A 21468-nucleotide genomic window follows, 5' to 3' on the forward strand; every position below is an offset into this window, starting at 1 on the left:
GGGAGAAACTCTCAAATCTAGGATTGGCCTGAGCCCACTACCCTTCACAACCCACATTTCAACCCGATCTCCTTAGCTGCCCTTTGAAGCGTGGCAGCCATTTCAGCATCTGACACCGACTGAGACTCAGACGCGCTCAAGAGCATGTCCTCGCAAGCCTGACAGTTACTCCTCAGCGAACACTGCGTCAGTGTGTTCACGACCCAAACAGTGAACACAGTGATTGTGCCGATCGTTAGGGGAAAGGCAAAAAAACGCAACCAGAAGGACACAGACGGAAAGGCATGATGTAAACACAATCCGTACCGTGTAGAGAAAATTTGCTTGCAAAAGCTTGCAAAACTCATCATCAGTAGTCAAGGAACTTGTTTTACACTAGAATATGTGTAGTTGAACAACATCTGATGTTGGTACAGCACTCTCAGAGCAAAACAGCTTGAAAGACAGCAGGATTCATCTGTTGTGCAGGTATCAGATCACTAAAAAACAAACAGTGTATATGAATTTGTAGCCATAGACTCGTGCATTTGTACTAACGTAAAAAGGACATTTTATATATGAGAAACTACTGATTATAGTTTTTCATGTTAAACATCTATTCGAGAGCAGAGTATTGATAAACATGGTCTAAACATACACCTAGTGTAAACACTCATATTACATCCTATTGTTATACGATAAATAAGTAACTAAATAATATGATCTTTAAGTCATAAACATAAGCATGCTTTGTATGTATTATACAATACAAAAACATTTTATATCAGGGAAACTATATTATTATTGTTAAGCGTAAGTGTAAACAATATTACCTTTATATCGCATCGTTTTCTATTGTATAGAACGTTAGAAAACATCCTGGCGTCGTGAGACATTTTGATGCAATGAAATGAATCGTACTTCATAATGTTTCGCTTGCTGTAGTCATGAATTATAGTTTGAAAAAAAGTCTAACTAGTAAAATGTGTACAAGTTCTGTCACAGTAACACAGTAACAACTAACGCAAGCAGGCTAATAAAAGAAAGACTTACTCATGTAAATATTTTCTCTGATGGATCGTTCCGTCACATCGTGTTCTTCCTCTGAATTTTTATTCCACATTTCAACCCGATCTCCTTGGAGAAGGACACAGACGGACGCAACCAGAAGGACACAGACGGAAAGGCATGATGTAAACACACAATCTGTACCATGTAGCTCTTTTAGAGAAAATTTGGTCTTTCAGAGGAGAATCTTCTCTTGTTGATCGCCATCAAACCACCCAGGGGAACTCTTACAACGCTGTGTTAGAGAAGGGAGAGACCGCTGCCCTGTCGTAGATCCAACGAGGAAGAGGTGAATGATGCCACTTCTCACACAGAGATGCTGCATTCGGCTCCGAAAAACAGAACGAGTGAGCAGATCCCGCACTGCCCTATTATACCCGGATGTCCGGGGCGTGGCCAGCTATGCAAAATCTGCACACCCAATTTCATTGGCCTTTTCTCATTGCTGTCAGAGGTGTTTGGGCCTCCAAGAGCGACCCCTAGTCTCGTTACACTCGAGACAACATTGGAGTGAACGACAGATTGGGAACTGCAAGTTACATGTTTCTTGCAGCTGCTGATCAGTCCTGCACAGTGGCTTGTTGGAAGTTTATGCCATTCCCTCAGTACAGAACCCCTTCAACTCTGTGATTTTAGGGGGTTTCTTCCCATAAGCTTTTTTTTTTTTTTTTTTTTTTTTTTTTGTCAAAAACATGAAAAACATTGTGTACAGGACAGAGACATACATGAAAAAGCATACATGACAACCAATATAATTTATGTGCTTGTGTAGGTTTGAATAAATATGACAGACAGAGAATGACACAAACACAGGAACATAAAGGAAAGTACCACATGTACATCAGTAATATAAAACAAAAATAGTGATATTGTCATTAGTAATAATAATAGTTCTTGTTGGTGTGTGTGAGTGTGAGTGTGTGTGTGTGAGTGTGTGTGTGAGTGTCTGTGTGCGTGCAATATTGGATCATGTGGGTATGAATGACAGACACAGGAGTAGGCTCAATGCATAACATAGTAGTGATTGCAATAGCAGTAAATTTAGATAGTGATGAAGGAGGTAGGAACCGAAGTTGGCAGATGGGTAGTGAAAATCGTTACTCAGAGATTGGGAGGGGGTGGGGGCGCCAGGAGGAGGAGAAAGTGGCAATAGTAATAATGATTAATACTAATGATAATAAAAACTGTCCCACCCGTAACAATATAGATAATAATAATTATAATATAGTAGTGTATAATAGTGCCGTTAATAATAAAGCTATAGATTATACAATATATTAAGGCTGCCTCTGAACCTTCAGTATAGACCGCGTCACCCGGGACCCGCCCGCACCGCCTAGTGACAGTGGGGGCGCCGGGGGGCCCGGAGCCCAAAGTGCAGACCCAGCCTCCTTGCCTGCCACTCTGTGTAAACAATTATATGTACATATATGTATATATGTACATATATGTACACACACATACACTCATACTGTCACGTATCCTTTTTGTCATCGTGTGTTTTTGTTGTGATTTCACCATGTGCTCCCTGGACTCAGCCCTCTCGTCACCCTAGTCACGCCCTCCTTGTTTCTTCCTGAGTGTTTCATTGTCCTCACCTGTGTATGTTCTGATTAGTTTGTGCATTTAAGTTCCTCCTTGTGTTTAGTTCCCTGTCGGTCTTTATTGTTGCATATTGTTGATTAGTGTGTTTCTACGTGTGTGGATATCGCTCTGTGTTCCTGTCTGTTCCTCGTGAAAGTAATTAAAATTAGATTTGTTCCGTACGTTGTATCCTGTCTTCCATCCAGCACCAGCAAACGTGACAGAAAGACCGACCCTTTAAAGAGAAGATGGATCGGGCTGAGGAAAGACTGTGGAGACTGCGGCAGGGCGACCGGGAGTTGGAGCGGTATGTGGAGGATTTCATTGAGCTATCCGATCAGGTGGGCTGGCCCGATGCCTCTCTCGGCGCTGTGTTTCTGATGGGGCTGAGTGACGAGACTATTCGTTGTGATTCTCCCTCCTGTAATTACTCCTTAAGTGAACTTCTCAATCTTATTCTTTATTTAAATGGCTCAGATTTTGAAATAGAGGAAGTAAAGAATATTGGTGGGTCTCGTCATTCAGTCCCCACTGAGACACAGTATATCGAGCCAGCTCATCCTGAGCCAAGAGCCCCCACATACCGTACCAACGACTCAAGACGCCTGCCCAGTCCCAAATCTCCTATCCTCCTCCGAAGTTCCGCCGCTGTCCTCAGCCCGATGCGGCCGGCCGCATCCCCGCGCCAAATCCGCGGCCACCGCCCAGAGCCCTGTCCCTCGGGCCGCCACGCCGCCCAGAGCCCTGCAAGATGGCCGCCACGCCAGCGTCTGCTCGCAAGATGGCCGCCACGCCAGCGTCTGCTCGCAAGATGGCCGCCACGCCAGCGTCTGCTCGCAAGATGGCCGCCACGCCAGCGTCTGCTCGCAAGATGGCCGCCACGCCAGAGCCTGCTCGCAAGATGGCCGCCACGCCAGCGTCTGCTCGCAAGATGGCCGCCACGCCAGAGCCTGCTCGCAAGATGGCCGCCACGCCAGAGCCTGCTCGCAAGTTGGCCCCCAAGCCTGAGTCCCCAGTCATGATTGCTGAAATGAACATTATGGACAGGGCAATCCCACTGGAGTTCACTGCTCCTATTATCTCCCCTAATTCTCCTGAGCCTCCGCTGGTTCCGTCCAGCCTTCCTGAGCCTCCGCTGGTTCCGTCCAGCCTTCCTGAGCCTCCGCTGGTTCCGTCCAGCCTTCCTGAGCCTCCGCTGGTTTCCAGCCTTCCTGAGCCTCCGCTGGTTCCTCCAGCCTTCCTGAGCCGCCGCTGGTTCCGTCCAGCCTTCCTGAGCCTCCGCTGGTTCCGTCCAGCCTTCCTGAGCCTCCGCTGGTTCCGTCCAGCCTTCCTGAGCTTCCGCTGGTTCCGTCCAGCCTTCCTGAGCCTCCGCTGGTTCCGCCCAGCCTTCTTAACCCTCCGCTGGTTCCGCCCAGCCTTCCTGAGTCAAGTCAAGTTGTAGCTGTGTTCCCCGAGTCAAGTCAAGTTGCAGCTACTGAGCCAAGTCAAGCCACGGCTGTGGTTCCTGAGTCAAGTCACGTCACGTCACGGCCACCTGAACTGTTTACCCGGCCATGGCCTCCTGAGCCCCCAGACCCGCCATGGCCACCTGAACTGTCTGTCCGGCCATGGCCTCCTGAACTCCCTGATCCACCATGGCCTCCTGAACTCCCTGATCCGCCCTGGAGGTACGCCCCTAAGTACCCGGTGTCTGTCCAGCACGGACCTCCAGGGCGCCCACCCCCCCACCCCAGTGTATGTGTTACGGCGCGAGTCGCGCCTTGTGAGAGGGGGGGGTAATGTCACGTATCCTTTTTGTCATCGTGTGTTTTTGTTGTGATTTCACCATGTGCTCCCTGGACTCAGCCCTCTCGTCACCCTAGTCACGCCCTCCTTGTTTCTTCCTGAGTGTTTCATTGTCCTCACCTGTGTATGTTCTGATTAGTTTGTGCATTTAAGTTCCTCCTTGTGTTTAGTTCCCTGTCGGTCTTTATTGTTGCATATTGTTGATTAGTGTGTTTCTACGTGTGTGGATATCGCTCTGTGTTCCTGTCTGTTCCTCGTGAAAGTAATTAAAATTAGATTTGTTCCGTACGTTGTATCCTGTCTTCCATCCAGCACCAGCAAACGTGACACATACACACATACGCACACACATACACATTCATGAATCTGTCAAAAAACATAGAGTGAGGCACGCAATGCTGGTCCGGTCAAAGATAAGAACTTTGTACCAGAGTTGGTAAAGGCTGGGGCTCTAGTTCCCTGGCTTCACCCCACACCCACCGCCAGACCACCAGTCAACTGAGTCTCAGAAACAGCAAAAAGAGCAAGAGAAAGATATAAAGAGAGAGGATATGATAGAGAGAAAGAGAGAAAAAAGTAAAAAAAAGTAAGTAAAAGTAAAAGTGAAAAAAAATATACATTTTATAGAATCCCCCCCCCAACCAACGTTAAGCAAGTGTTAATGTAGATGTGTCTTTTAGAATGGCTTCAGACAAAAAGGATCAACAGATTTGTAATTGGTGTGGATTTATGAGAGATAACCAAGATTGGTATGATTCTATTGTATTACAGTGAGCTGGTGTTGATTATATTTGACAGGTTTTCCATGGAGATGTATTCTAAAAGTAAGTTTTTCCAGGTTGTAATATGTAATGTGTTCTTTGATTTCCAGTTCATGAGGATAGTTTTCTTGGCGATAGCTAGTGCCACCAGAAGAAGTTGATTATTTGTGTTACTGGAGTTAATGATGGATATGTCACCTAGTATACAGAGGGAAGGGGACAAAGGAATGTGACATCTCATAAGGGTAGTTAGTGAGTCTGTGATATTTTCCCAGAATTTCTTAACAGGGGTGCATTGCCAAATAGCGTGAAAATAGGTGTCTGGGGCATTTTGTGTGCAATGTGAGCATGTTTGTGAGCTAAAACCCATTTTAAATAATTTTTGTCCAGTTAGGTGAAATCTGTGTAGTACTTTGTATTGTATAAGTTGGTATTTTTCGTCATGAAATAGATGTTTTTGTAAATTTGTGGCCAGAAAGTAGCATCGGGAGCAATAGCTAAATCTAATTCCCATTTTGTACTTGGAAGACTTAATGTATTGTCTGAGTTAGATAACATTCTATATAGTTTGGAGAGTATTTTTCTTGATGAAGATATATTGATTAATGCTGAGATTGGAGGAGAAAGTTAATATCTTTAGTGCTAATCTTTGATTGGATTGATGATTTGATCTGTGAATATTCCAAGAAGCAATTACTCCCGATGCCGTATTTCTGGACTAGGTGGGAGAATGGTGCCAAATTATTATTATGAAAAATGTGCTGAAATTGTGTGATGCCCTTATTTGCCCATGTGCGTAGGTTGAGTGTTTTTTTATTTACTGTAAATTCTGGGTTATTCCAAATTGGGGTGTGTTTAGATAATTCAAGAGGTGAGTTTGTGATTTGATGGAATTTCCACCAGGCTGTCAGAGCTGCTGCTATTGATGGCATTTTAAAGCAATGGTGTTTTTTGATGATCTGTTTGTGAAACGGTAATTCTGAAATGTTAATGTCCTTACAGATAGTTTGTTCAACATCAAGCCATATATTTTGTGATAAGTCGGGGTGAATCCATTTGTGTATATATTGTAGGTGATTGGCCAGGAAGTAGTGGTAGAAATGTGGTGCTTCCAGTCCTCCTTGTATTTTGGGTTTTTGCAGAATAGTTAGTTTAATTCTTGGTGTCTTGTTTCTCCAGTAGAATTTAGTAATGATTGAGTCTAATGATTTGAACCAGGAGAGATTTGGTTGTGTTGGTGTCATTGCAAATAAATAGTTTATTTTAGGAAGTATAGTCAATTTAATTACTGATATTCTGCCCATAATAGATAGTGGTAGGTTCATCCAACGTTGAAGATCTGCATCTATTTTTTTTAGTAATGTAATATAGTTAAGTTCAAACAGCTCTGACAGCCTGGGGGAAACCTTAATACCCAGGTATGTTACATAGTTTGTGCATAGAGGGATTGGTGTTACCTGGGATGTCACATCCAAGCTGGTGGGAGGCAATGAAATGATAGCAGATTTACTCCAGTTGATTGAATATTCAGAAATATTTGAGAATGTTTCAATGAGTTTAATCGTTTCTTGTAATGATGATGTGGGTTCTTGCAAATATAATAATATATCATCTGCATAAAGACTTATTTTATGATGTATGTTTAATGTTTGAATTCCTTTTATGTTACTGTTTTGACGGATTGCTGCAGCTAACGGTTCAATGAAGATTGTAAAAAGTGAAGGAGAAAGTGGGCATCCTTGTCTAGTTCCCCTGTGTAGTGTAAAGCTTTGTGATGTGAGACCATTGGTGATGACTGTAGCTGAAGGTGATGCATACAAAATTTTAACCCAGTTAATAAATGACTCCCCAAAACTGAGCCTCTCTAATGTGGAAAACAGGAATTTCCAGTTAACACTATCGAAAGCTTTTTCTGCGTCCAGAGTGACAATGATGGTTTCAGATTGTTTGACAGATGAGTAGTACATTAAATTGAAGAGTCTGCGTGTATTGTTAGATGCTTGTCTACCCTTAATGAAACCAGTTTGGTCTGGATGGATTATGGATGGCATAACTTTTTCTATTCTGTGAGCTAAAGCTTTTGCAATAATTTTGATGTCTACATTAAGTAGAGAGATTGGGCGATAGCTTGATGGTGATGTTCGGTCTTTATTGGGTTTAAGAAGAAGTGAAATTGTGGTTGTATTCCGGTTGTCTGGGAGTGTAAATTTTTTGTTTTGATTCATTTATCATGCGGAAGAAGAGTGGCGATAAAATGGACCAAAAGTGCTTATAGAACTCAGCAGGGAATCCATCAGGACCGGGTGCTTTATTGTTTGGCATGAGTTTAAGGGCATTAAAGATTTCTTGTTCTGTTAATGGAGAGTCCAGTGTGCTTACTTGATGTTTACTTAGTTGAGGTAGGGTAATATTGTTAAGAAATGAATTAACGTCTGTCTTTGTTGGATCTTTTTCAGAGGAATATAATTTACTGTAGAAATTTTGAAAGATTTGATTTATTTCTTCTGGTGAAATTGTGAATTTCCCTGCTGCATCCATAAGCACTGGGATTGTTGATTTTTCCTTATTTTGCTTGATTTGTGTTGCCAAATATTTGCCAGATTTATTGCCATGGTGGAAGTTTTCTTGCCTTAACCTATGAATTAGAAATTGTGTATGCTTATTGATTAGTTCATTTAGTTTAAATTTGCAGTTTTTTAGTGCATCCTGTGTTTCTTCAGATGGGTTATTTATATTGATGTCCTCTAATTCTTTAATTTTTTGCTCCAATTTTGCTTGTTGTTCGATTTCTTTCTTTTTTTTGTAAACAGAGAATGAGATGATTTTTCCTCTTAATACTGCTTAAGATTCTGGGGAGTCATTTATTTCTAGAAAGCATGCCCACTCTATTTTAAAGTAGTTGTCGAAGTCTGGGTCTTCCAGAAGGGATGTATTGAATCGCTATCTAGTAATGGGTTTTTTTAGACTAGTTATATTCCATTTTAATGTTATTGGGGCATGATCACTGATAACTATTGGATGGATTTTTGCTTCAGAAATGTTTGGTGTGATAGAATTGCTGGTAAGAAAAAAATCAATGCGTGAATATGAACGGTGGACTGGTGAAAAAAAAAGAGTATTCTTTAATGTTAGGATGATGAAGTCGCCAACTATCACCAAGACCAAAATCACTCATGAACTGTTTTATAGTTTCTGCGGATTTCCAAATGCGCTTATTACCCAAAGTGTTTGATCTATCTATTGTTGGATCTAAAACAGTATTGAAATCGCCTGCTATTATGACTGGACAGTTAGAAAAATTTGAGATGGTGGAAAAAAATGTCTGAAAAAAAGATGGGTCATCTATGGTTGGGCCATATAAACTACCAATTGTAACCGGGCTATTGTTGATTGAGATGTTTATGATGATAAAACGTCCCTCAGGGTCTGTAACAGTGGTATTGTGAACAAATGAAATGTTTTTGTTTATTAAAATGCATACACCTCTCTGTTTTGTATTGTAGTGTGCTGAGAATAAATAACTGCATTTTGATGATTTGATTTTGTTATGGTCAGATTCTGATAAATGTGTTTCTTGTAGAAGGCAAATGTCAGCTTGTAATTTATTTAGATGGTTAAAACTTTAATCCTTTTTGTCTGAGAGCCAAACCCACGAATGTTCCATGTTACAAAAGTGATAGATGACATGATTTGAAAAGCGATAAAAGGTAGTCTGAATTGATAAGTACGCCTGTCAGTACTGTATGTGTGTCAATGTAAATGTATGTATTCAAAATGGTGTTGGAGTGCATATGTGTGTGTGCATAACATTGCAATGTTATTAAGACACTGAAAAAACTACATAAAGACGATTGGCAGAAAGTACACATCAGGATAACAAATAACAGAACAAAGAACGTTAAACATGAATGCAAACATAAACGTAAACTGAAATATGAGGAGGGAGCAGGTACAAGACCTTGGTACATAGCAATAACATACCTTAACGATTAGAGAGAGAAAGTTAAATACCAGGTGTTCATAATGACAATTATTGATTTAATAGTTAACGGAAGGTAGGTGTTCAGAAAAGCCAGGGTGTAATGTCCTTATCTCGGTACAGTTGACCGTCTATGTATAATTTGTCCACTATAATGATCGCTTTTTTTCCTTCGTTTATTTTCTGTTTGCGGATTGGAAAGAGCTGCTTGCGATGTAGAAGAATGTCCTTAGGATATTGCTCATTGAGACCATAGTTTGTACCTTTAAGTTGTCTGCCTTGCTTCTGGACCAGTTCTTTGTGTTTGTAGTGTTCAAATTTTGCAATGATGGGTTGTGGACGGCTATTGTTGTTTTGAGATCTGATACGGTGAACGCGGTGAAAAGTTATGGTCTGCACAGTTTCGGCTGGTATTTTGAGCTGTTTGGTCATAAAGTCTTTAACTAATTTTTCGGGGTCATCTGGAGTTTGATGCGGGATGCCAGTAAAAACTAAGTTGTCTCTCATGCTGCGTGTTTGCAAATCCAAAATGAGTTCTTTCATGTTTTTGTTTTCTGTGATGACGGAGGTAAGTTGATTGGCGAGAGTGTGAACTGAGTCCTTTAGAAAGTTGTTTTCTTTAGTTAAAGTGTCTATTTGTTCTTGACTGAATTCTAGGCTGTGTCGTAATTCCTGAATATCCTTGTGTATAACTTCCATCAGTGCGATCCTTTGGTCAAGTCCGGAAAGTTTATTTTCAATGGAGAGTAAAATGTTGCTTACCTCAGTGCAGCACGGCGGTTTGGGTGATGCGGATGATAACATAGACGGGCTGGAAGGTGAGTTGGGACGAGGTCTCTTTGAGTTTGGATTACCTTTGTTTGTTTTGTTGTGATCAGTTTTGTCCCTGTTCATATTGCCGCAGAGTGAATCGTAATGAGCGTCAATGTATTTTTCCAGATGATCCAGGTTTGAGACGGAAAAAAACGCGGTATTAAAGAGGTGATGTGGAAGAAAAAAGGAGTAAGTAATGTAGATGTTTTTAGAAGTTTATTTTGAAAGTTTATCCTGTGGTTTTGCTCTAGCAGACGGGAGCCGCCATCTTCGTTCTCGTACCAAGTCTCGTGGGGTCTCGTGTTACTCAGACATCGCACCCTCTACCTGGATCCACCCTCCTTCTTCCCATAAGCTTATTTCACGTGCTTCCACAAAATTTCTGGCTTAGGGTCCAGACGTTGACTCGCTTTCCAAAACATTAACCCTCTGGGGTCTGAGGGTTTTTGGGCGCCCTGGAGAAGTTTTGACATGCCCTGACATTTGTGCTTTTTTCAGTATTATTATTATTATTATTATTATTATTATTATTTTAGATAATGGCTCTTCATGACATTCCTTGTATGGGCACTTCTCCCGGAAGAATGCGCATGCGCACACATTGGCCAGCAGTGCGTTTTCCAAAAGCTAACATTAGCTAACGTAAAGGTAACAATGGAACTTGTGGCCATAGTTGCTTTTGGGAAACACACCCTAGAGAAAGTCGATCTCCAGGACCAGGGTTAAGCACCCCTGCCCTAGAGTGAGAGCAAGAGTATGCCCAATATTATGCTTCATTTGGCAGCACTGCACAGGACTTGCTTGAGAAGAATGTCTCCAACGAAGTGTGTTTTTGGTTGTGAGGGAAAGATAACCTTGTTCAGCTTCCCAAAGAACCCAGCATTACGTGAACAGTGGAAGCAGTTTGTTTTTTCCGGGGCAGCAACAGAATTTCGCAAGTGTGTTTGATTGTTCCCATCATTTCGGTGACAAATGTCATATAAACAAGGTCCAGTTTGATGCTGGATTTGCACATTATTTGATACTGAAAGATAGAGTTTTCCCAGTGATAAAGAATCCTAATAAAGAAGTGATAAAAAAGTTGTTTTGGAAACTGTATCAAATTTCTGTGTTTTGTTAGCAGTCGGCACGCAAGTGCTCATGACTCTTTAGCTCCGCCCATGGCACGTTTCCAGGGGCTCGCTGTTTTCAGAGTGAATCGTAAAGCTGTATCTTTCTTTTATAAATCTGATAAAACTAAAGATTTTTTGGAGATATCAAGGATGCAATACAACTCTATAGGTACTCAGCACCAAACGCATGCATTGTGGTACTCTCGTAAATGCACGTAATGGACTGTCATCGGCCAATGACATTGTCGCATTTAAAAACATGCTTCAGACACTGCTAATGCTAAGGGTATTTCCTATAGCATTTTCTTCAGACACATTGAAATGGGAACACATGTAACACTCCTCTCTCTCTCTCCTTCGTCCTGCTCCCTTTAACACTGTAACACTCCAAAACCTTGAAAATGTTGCACACTTAATAGTAATGAGAAATTGCTGATTTTAGCCAAAAATATTACATTATGACTGTTCCCCTTTAGGAACCCGAGCTGCGTCGAAAACGCTATGAGAACGCCTCCAGCGTGACCACGCTCTGAAACACGTGTGCATACAGTCCAATGGAGAAGCCAGACGTCACAGGCGGGGTGACGTAGAGACCAGGAAGTTTAAAAGCACATGCGGTGCATGCAGCTGGCAGCTTCTGTCTTTCAGCAAGCGCTCTGTGTGTGTGTGTCACTCTGTTTTTTGTGCTAGTTTGCACAGCTTTTATTTGAGAGTGTCACTATGTCCTACAAAGCATTCTTACGAATATCAGCAGCGGCATTTTAGACTGTGTGTTCTTCTCTGCCTGTGCTATTTCGGGTGGCGATACACACAGTCTATTTGTTGTCTGTTTGGGGAGATCAGCCTGCCAACCCTGCCGGTGCTCCAGGGCGCAGCGGTCTCCAGCAAACCCACACCTCAGTCTTCCGCCTGGAAACGTAGCGGAGCTGGGGCACTCGCCACCCCTGCAGGGGTCTCTACAGCAGCTAGCAGCTCAAACAACACCAGAGGCCAGTCTCGAGAGACTGGTTCCCTTAGTAGATTATTTGGCAGCGTGGAAACTACTGCCAAATGTATCTGCTTGGGTCCTGCGCACTGTAGAGTGAGGCTATCGCATTAAATTTGGTGCTCCGCTGCCACCTTTCAACGGGGTCTTCCCACTCTGGTGGGCCCCGAGCAGGGTCTGGTAATGGAACAGGAAGTAGACACTCTCTTAAGGAAGGCCATCGAGGTGGTCCCTCCTCACGACAGGGAGTCCGGGTTCTACAGCCAGTACTTCATTGTTCCGAAGAAGGAGGGGGAGGTTGCACTCAGATCTGAAGAATGCATACCTCCACATATCCATTCTTCAACACAGGAAGTTCCTGAGGTTCGCTTTGGGGGTGAAGCGTACCAGTGTCGGGTTCTTCCGTCCAGCCTTGCACTCTCACCCCACACTTTCACCAAGTATGTGGATGCTGCTCTGGCTCCTCTGGACTCCAGGGCATCCGCATACTGATCTGTATCAAGGATTGTTAATAATAGATCGTTTCAGAGCTTTGCGGGTTCAACATCGAGATGTCGTTCTCGCTCCTATGAAAGTGTTGGGGTTGAGACTGAACACCAAGAAAAGTGTGCTTTCTCCATTACAGAGAACCACTTATCTGGGCGTGGTGTGGGATTTGACCACGATGCATGCACGTCTGTCACCTGCTCGGATTGAGTCAATCCTCACTGCAGTCGTGAGAGTGAGAAAAGGCCGGTCATTCACTGTAAAGCAGTTTCAACAACTGCTGGTCTGATGGAAGCTGTGTCCAACGTGATACCTTTTGGCCTGCTGTACATGAGACCCCTACAGTGGTGGCTCAGGACCAAGCGGTTCTCCCCGAGGGGAAACCCGTTTCACACATCAAGGTCACGCGGTGATACCTACGTGCCTTGGACATGTGGAGGAAGCCTTGGTTCCTGTCTCAGGGCCCGGTGCTGGGAGCTCCTTGTTGCCGCGTAACGCTAGCGACGGATGCGTCCCTCACCGGTTGGGGAGCGGTCATGGACTGCCACCCTGCCCATGGTCTGTGGAGTGACCGCCGTCTAACTTGGCATATCACTGCCTGGAGATGCTGGCTGAGTTTCAGGCTCTGAAACACTTCCTCCCAGACCTTAGAGACCGCCATGTGCTGGTGCGCACCAACAGCACAGCGGTGGTCTACTACATCAACCACCAGGGAGGTCTGCGTTCGCGCCCCTTATACAAGCTGGCGCACCAGATCCTTGTGTGGTCCCAGGACAAACTCCTCTCGCTGAGAGCAGTTCATATTCCTGGGCATCTCAACTTGGGAGCAGACATCCTGCCGAGGCAGGGGCCGAGGCCTGGGGAATGGATGCTTCACCCAGAGGTGGTGAAGCAGATTTGGAGAGCATTTTGCCAGGCTCAGGTGGACCTCTTTGCAACTCGAGAGACATCGCAATGTCCCCTCTGGTGCTCTCTGACTCATCCAGCTCCACTGGGGCTGGATGCCATGGTACAGACGTGGCCGAGGCTTTGTCCGTATGCCTTTCCCCCGATTGCTCTGCTCCCAGGAGTTCTGGAGAGAGTGTGCCATTTTTTCCCTTGCCGTAGTTTTGGAAGTTGTGGGTGTGGCCCCTGAGGGGGCACACCTCATAGCTTCCGGTCTCTCAACTGAGGTTGTTGGGACCATCCTCCAATCCAGAGCTCCCTCCTCGAGGAAACTATACGCCCTGAAGTGGAAACCTTTCACTTCATGGTGTGGAGACCACCAGCAGGACTCAGGGTTTCTGCAGGATCGGTTCTCCACAGGGTTAGCCCACTCCACCCTGAAGGTCTACGTGGCGGCTATTTTGGCCTACCACGCCCCTCTGGGTGGCTCCTCATTGGGTAGGAACCCCCTCGTTACACGTTTCCTCCACGGTGCACTGAGGCCTAGGCCTCTGGCCAGGTGTAGCTTTGTTAAGTGCGGTCGGGATGCTATTTCATAGCCTCGAGTCCTCTGACCCTCCCTTCTTGGGGGTCAAGGCTCTCTTCTCTTAAGTTGGCTTCAGAATGCTGCGGAATGTCCACCCCTTTGACTTTAAGGTTCTTTCCTGGATTTGTGCCTCTCCTGGCTATTTTTCTTTCGCCCTAGCTGTGCTCTTCCGCACTAGGCTGGGATTTGAAGTCTGGTGGCGTGGGCATCTCGTTCCCATAGCGTTTTCTGCGCAGCTCGAGTTCCTGAAGGGGAACGTCTCAGGTTACGTATGTAACCATGGTTCCTCGAGGGGACGAGACGCTGCGTCTCAGGCCATACTTCCGGCATCCCTGCAGCGCTTGCTTCTCTATTCAGAAGCTGCCAGCTGCATGCACCGCACATGCTTTTAAGCTTCCTGGTCCCTACGTCACCCCGCCTGTGATGTCTCGCTTCTCTATTGGACTGTATGCACACGTGTTTCAGAGCGTGGTCACGCTGGAGGCGTTCCCATAGTCTCGTTCCCTCGGGGAACCATGGTTACATACATAACATGAGATGTTTTATAAGCTCATCGTTTCATCGGGTCAGAACTGACCCAGGAATGCAAAAGTGGTATACAGTTTCTTAATGCAATAGGGTTAAGAACCTTTCACTGAAAGAATCTTGGTCCATACAAAAATTACACTGGATTAGTACAGTACTTCCAAAAGTAATATTTGAAAATCTAAAATTCACATTTCCCACTGCATGCTAAAACAAACAAAATAATGAAACAAAACAAATGTGAGGCTATCTAGGAAAACCCCACACATGATAAAATTTTTACCTTTCTTAGGTTTTGATACCATATGAAAGCTGGTTCATACCCTTTCCAAAACTGTTGTTATTTTGTCCATAGCTTGCACATAACAAAAGTTACGGCTTTTCTTTTTCTTAAGTTGGCTGATAGCTACGATTTTCAGGAATGGAATTTTGAGAAAAACAGGTTTAAAGTGAAATGGGTTTCACTTCACAGGTTTAATGAGAGCTGTCAGGAGCGCTATACTGCATCATTACACAAACAGAATAACGTTACCCTGAAGAGGACAGTTTTCTATTGTTTATCATGTGCATAGTCTCTGAACTTTTGATCACCCCTTGTATGTTTAGAAAGCATGAATAGTGTACCTTGTATCAAAACGAGTGCAGCAAAACTGTTTGCACACTGTGCATATAACAGACTGTCATCGGACTCCTCCTCTTTAGTAACTTCATCATCCGATCCTTCATCTCTGGATGTGAAATAGTCCATTATAAAATCATTTAGGGCACTGACGTCACCAAGATTGAACAGATTGAGAGGAGTAAGATCTTTTGTGAGCAAGTGAGCAGCTACTTCAGACTATTGTTCTCTTGCTCAGCACCATCTCTCGATATAAAAAATACACAGGACTGGCGTGAAATTTGCATTGATACACCTTTATTAAATATATTACATGGTTTATTTTGATTTTTGGTTTTTGTGGTGTTAAGAGAAAGTACCTACGCAGCACATTCTTAACATAAGAGAAAGACAGTCATTTCTGCTTGCTGCAATAAATCACTATTTTTCTGCACAAGTGAATTTTGCCAAGGTACAAGATGTTATAGAATAATAATTTTTATGAAACCTAATTTTGACAAAAAACTGACATTTGACCAATTTTTTGAATTACCTGAAAACATCCCAGCACGACATCCAACAGGTTTTCCCAGATCGAATCACAAATGTTTATTGTGAAGCATCTAAAGGATTTTGCACAGTACTGCAGATAATCTGAATTTCCCACAAAAGTCAACACGATAACACACATTCTCAATAATGAATAAATGAATTAATGAATGTGTCACGAATCTGGTCCTGAACGCCAGTCCGCTCGCCACCAGAGGTCGCCTTGCCATTCTTATTACACAGACTGTTGCACTACACGCTCACAGCTGCAGCCAATCACGAACGGTATTAATACGAGCCCCTTCCCACTATTCTAGGCCGAGTATTGGACTGCGTTTAGCACTCTCTGTGTGTTAGCTGCCGTACGGAGCCACCTTGTTAATCCCTAGTCTAGTTCAGTCGTGTTTCTAGTTAGTTTTCCCCTAGTCTTGTTTTCTAGCCTGGTTATATCATCTTGTCTGCCTTCCGCCTGCCCTGGACCTTTTACCCGTTGTGGATTTACCCTTTGCCTTGACGTTCGGACTCTGCTCACCCCTTGTATGAACTCATTGGATCACCCATCACCCATCTATGCTCTACCTGTCTCATTGGATCACCCATTTGCCTCAACCCTAGGATTATGTTCGCTGCTGATTGACCCTCACCTGCCTTACGGATTACTCTTGTGTCTTGCTCTAACATGCCTGTTTGCTGATGTCTGACCCTGCCTGTTTTTGACCATGTTTTTGTTTAGTAATAAAGCTTTGCATCTGGATTCGCCCGCTTCCCATCTCCCTCACTCCGTTGCAGAATGAATTAATGGATTGTGCATTTGGAGTAACTTCAGGTGCATGATGTTCTCACCGTAATTGTCCGGGGATTTTCGGGTTTCTTGATTTTCAAATACAGAAGACCTGATATTGTGACCCCATAAAAGAACCAGGCAGTAAAGCTAGAAAACAAAAGGAATAATGTTAGAGAAAAACATATGCTTTCACATATTTCACTTTTTTTCTAACCCTAATCAAAGTCTCTTTAAGACAAGTCATTTCACACTTTAAAACACCTCTCAGGCATGCGAGTGCAGCTCCTATTTTTTTGAATGGGGAAACATAAAATTCTCCAAAACTGTTCACTAAGCTTACGATTAAATTTCATATTTGAAAACAGCAATAAAATTTGACAACAACAGTCTCATAAAGCTGGTTTCTTATGTTCACATACCGTTAAAAAAAGCTTGTTTTTGATGCTAGACCAGCCAATGCGCATGCACAGTCATGAGCATGAGTTTGTGAACGCTGCCTGTAATAGCAGCTGCAGTGAAGCAATGACTTTACTAATCAACTATTGTTTCTTTCATTTAGAAGGCAGGGCTTATTCACCATATTGGGCGTTGCACTTTCTCCCATTCATAAGTAATAGAAGTGCATAGTCTTCTGCTGACCACAACATATTCAAGTTACAGTTATATAATAAATGTATGGGCCTAAAGTACACATTCTGAGCTTTAACTGGAGGGTATTCTTATCAAAATTGGAGGGAAGGTTAAGGAATTACAGCTTTTTAATATGTACCTCCCCCCCTTTTTTAAGAGACCATAAGTAATTGGACAGCTGACTCAATTAAGTAAATAAAAGGTCTGGAGTTGATTCTAAGTGTGTCATTTTGTATTTGGAATCTGTTGCTCTGAACCCACATCATGTGGTCAGAAGAGCTCTGAAATAGACAATTGTTAGGCTTCAAAAACAGATAATCATAACAGATAACATCAGAGAGATAGCAGGGACATTAGGAGTGGCCAAATCAACAATTTGGTACATTCTGAGGAAAAAAAAAAAAAAAAGAAAGAACACAGTGGTGAGCTCAGCAACATAAAAAGGCCTGGATGTTCACAGAGGACACCAGTCGTGGATGCTTGGATGATCCTCTCCATGGTAAAGAAAAACAACATCCAATTAAGTGAAGAACATTCTCCAGGAGGTAGGCGTGTCACTGTCAAAGTCTACAATCAAGAGAAAACTTCACCACAAGGTGCAAACAAGGCAAGATTAGACTTTTCCAAAAAAACATCTAAAAAAGCCAGACCACTGTTGGAAAAGCATTCTTTGGATGGCTGAAATTAAGATCAACCTGTACTAGAATGACAGGAAGAAAAAAAGTATGGAGAAGGCTTGGAACAACTCATGATCCATGTAAAACATGATGGAGCAGTGTGATGGCATGAGCATGCATAGCTTCCAGTGGCACTGGGTTGCTGGTGTTTATTGATGACATGACAGAAGACAGAAGCAGCCAAATGAATTCTGAAGTGTACATATAAGTATACATATACTCTGCCCAGCAAAAGCAGCCCAGGAGTTTTTGAAAGTAAAAAGTGGACTATTCTGCAATGGCCAAGTCAATCTCCTGATTTCAACCCGATTGAGCACGCATTTCACTTGCTGAAGACATAAAGACCCACAAACAAGCCATGTCCATGAGTTCCAGACTTAAGACAGTAACTGCCTGAAAAGAATGAACATTTTATTTATGATTATATTTATTTGTCCAATTACATTTGCCCTTGAAAATGGGGGGACTGTGTATAAAAATGGTTGTAATTTCTAAGCATTTTATGTTAGATTTTTGTTCAGCCCCTTGAATTAAAGCTAAAAGTCTGCACTTCAACTTCATCTTGATTGTTTCCATTCTGGTGGCATACAGAGCCAAAATTATGAAAATTGTGTCAGTGTCCACAAATATATATGGACCTGACTGTATTAAGTCTTTGCCCTAAACAAACACTATTTAACTTTAAACGTTAACTTTTTAATTTAAATCTAAACTCCCAGAAGCATGAGACTCATTCACCCAGAACAGCCTAGCAACTACCTAGCACAACCTAGCAACCACCCAGAACACCCCAGCAGCCACCTAGGAACTATCCAGAACACTTTAGCAACCATTCAGAACACCCTAGCTGTCACAGTTGAGAAAGGCAAAGACGTGGTTAGTTTTGATCACAATGTTTATTTGCGTGAACTCAAAGGCTTCCAACATAAACATAAGAAGGGTGATGAATATCCATAAGATGGAAGCATATAGCAGTATAAGGTTCAAAGTCTTATCTCTCAAGAAATCCTTTTCAAGTTCGTTTCCAGAAATCCTTGTATCGATCCGTCCAGGAAGGTAAGTAGAGACAGGTAGGTAATCCCAACGTAGGCTATGTCTACATTAATCCGTATACATTTGAAAACAGAGTTTTCGTTTTAAAACGCTCTCCGTCCACACTAGCGTTTTCAAGCGTTTCCAAAAGTTTCTCATCCACATTGAAACGTAGAAGAACGTTAAATTCGCCATACTGCACATGCGTAAAAACTCACTGAGATGATACAGACGGAAGAGACATAATAAGTTTTCACGCAATTCTTGGCAGGATCATTTTATTTACGGAAATATCTCATCATTTACTAACGCGTCCATGTCGCGCGCTCTCATGTTTGACCTATTAGTGTGGACATGGCCGTAGAGACCTCGAGACCAGCCGCTGACTGAGTGGAGTGCATGTGCTTATATGTGTTGCAGGTAAGTGATATCAGGTGTGTCCAATTAGAAGGCTGGTGACTGGGAACGAGTGACTGTGGCTGGTGAGACAGGTGACTATAGCTGTGTCCCAAAGTGGAGTGCACGGACTTCGAAGTGCGTATTTTAAGTGTGAATGCGTCACAGCGGCGCGACGAAGGCTGTCCCAAACTGAAGTGCGTGGACTTCGAAGTGCGAATTTGAAGTGTGATTGCGTCACAGCATCACGACGTAAGCTGTCCCAATTCAGAATGCACCCTCCGAAGTGTTTATTCCAAGGCCGAATGCGTGACCGCGGCGCAACGAAGGCAGCAGTAACTCGAAAGCGACTTCAAATGCGGTCTCCGATTCCCAGGAAAATGAAGTGTACATCTGATGGACACTTCGCACCCTACCATATCCCAGAATCACTTGCGCGCAGATGACGATGGAATTTATATTCAAAGAACATGACGGGTGAGAGTTCTGTTGGAGAATTCACATTGAAATGTAAGTAAACAAACTTTAGCACTTTAGTATTTTGTATGCATGTCCTGTTGTGTCATGTTTTGTAATGTTAAGATTGCAAACCTTTCTTTATATTATAAGTGTTTCCATTTTCTCTTGTTGTAGGACTATTTTAGAGAAAGTGAGCCTGCTTGGGAAAGACTTAAAAAATACAAAGGAGGAAGTTAATAGAGTATTTAATAGAGTGTTTTTTCCGCTGAAATTCATTGTGCTGTTGTTGTTAACAGGCATGGTATTTGCTCTGATTTAGGATTGCAAGTGTCTCAGTTTTTTTTTTTTTTGTGTGACTTTGTCAATGAAACAACCTAATTTCTGTAGTTTATTTTTGTGATGTAAGTTAAGAATGAAAGTAAAAATTTTTGTACATTTTGTATTTTTGTATTGTATATTCACGTGTTAATAAAAGAGAACTAATGCTGTACAATTTGTAAATTACAATGTGTAAATTTCTGTAATGCAGCTTTTAATTTTTTTCACAACACTCTTCTATACGTTTATTTAATTTTTTGTCCTGTAAATATTTTTTTTCACATTAAAACAAAATTGTTCTATACATTACTGAAAATACTTTTTACAGCTATTTACAACATAGCTTAGGTTTAACATTAGAAAACAACATAAATTTTAAGTCCAGCCCTGCCTCCATGTGTTCTGGGGTCTTCAGGGAGGTGAATCTCTTGGTGGCGAATGGCCACCAACTCCTCAACAACTCGGTGGACAATGCGGTGGACAGTGGAACGAGGCATGTCAAACACACTGCTGCCGCTGAACATTGAGATGAACAATGCATAATTTGTTTTATTTATTCACAGTTTTATTTTTATGGTTACTTAACTGCCTAAAATCAGGGTTTCTAAGTATGTTCACCATCAAGACAATAAACTATTATAAAATCGCACCTTGGTAACATATCAGTCAGTATATGAACTGCTATATATTTCTGTGTGTATGGTTTTGTATTTTTTTTCATATGTATCTTTACATTATTCAAGTCGGTTCAAACGCAATGAATGCATTTAAAATTAAAATCCGGCAAGGATGCGGCAAAACAATATAATTTACTCGGTCATGCTCTTGGCCAAGCCTGAGGTACATCCCCACCATCTCCTCCAGTAAAACATAAAATATAAAAACAAATATGACCAATGCTGGCTTCATAACTTAAATGTCTAAACCTGTCAGGATGGCAGCGCCCCTCTCGCACCGTTGCTATGCGACAGGAGCGGTAATCGGGAACACCTGGTGGCGCAATTAGGAAATCCTGCGAAGGTGGAGCGTCTCATGCACTTCAGAGGGTCCTTCGTGCACTTCGGAGGCGTGGCCTTCAAAGTCCATGCACTTCGAAGTGCATGCACTCCACTTTGGGACACAGCTTGTGTGACACTAGCTGCCTCAAAACCACCTATCAACTTCCAGGAACAAACTAGCAATCACACAACAACACCTAGCAATACTTTAACAACTACCAGGACATCCTAGTAAATGCCTAACAATCTGTCTGAGAGACTTAAAACCTACAAACTTTGAAACAAAAAAAACTAATAGTTATCACCTTACGTATGCAGTTTATTAACAGTGTTGGGCAAGCTACTTGGAAAATGTAGTGAGCTAAGCTAACAGTTACTCTTCATTAAATGAAGCTTAACTACACTAAAGCTACAGCCTTGGGTAATGTAGCAAGCTAAGCTACAGCAACATGGCAAAAGTAGTTTACTACATCTAAGCT

The 21468-nt window shown here is 42.6% G+C and overlaps 1 protein-coding gene across 1 annotated transcript in view; it reads right to left on the reverse strand.

Annotated features, from left to right (window-relative positions):
• LOC127180152 (b(0,+)-type amino acid transporter 1) overlaps positions 1-21468 on the reverse strand; it is a 70154-nt gene that overhangs the window by 17471 nt on the left and 31215 nt on the right. Inside the window, exon 5 of the mRNA XM_051134119.1 lies at positions 16539-16626. Within this exon, the coding sequence (XP_050990076.1) occupies positions 16539-16626 (88 nt within the window). The remainder of the gene's footprint in view (positions 1-16538; positions 16627-21468) is intronic.

This window comes from Labeo rohita, chromosome 17, assembly GCF_022985175.1.
Source record: "Labeo rohita strain BAU-BD-2019 chromosome 17, IGBB_LRoh.1.0, whole genome shotgun sequence".
Classification (NCBI taxonomy): domain Eukaryota; kingdom Metazoa; phylum Chordata; class Actinopteri; order Cypriniformes; family Cyprinidae; genus Labeo; species Labeo rohita.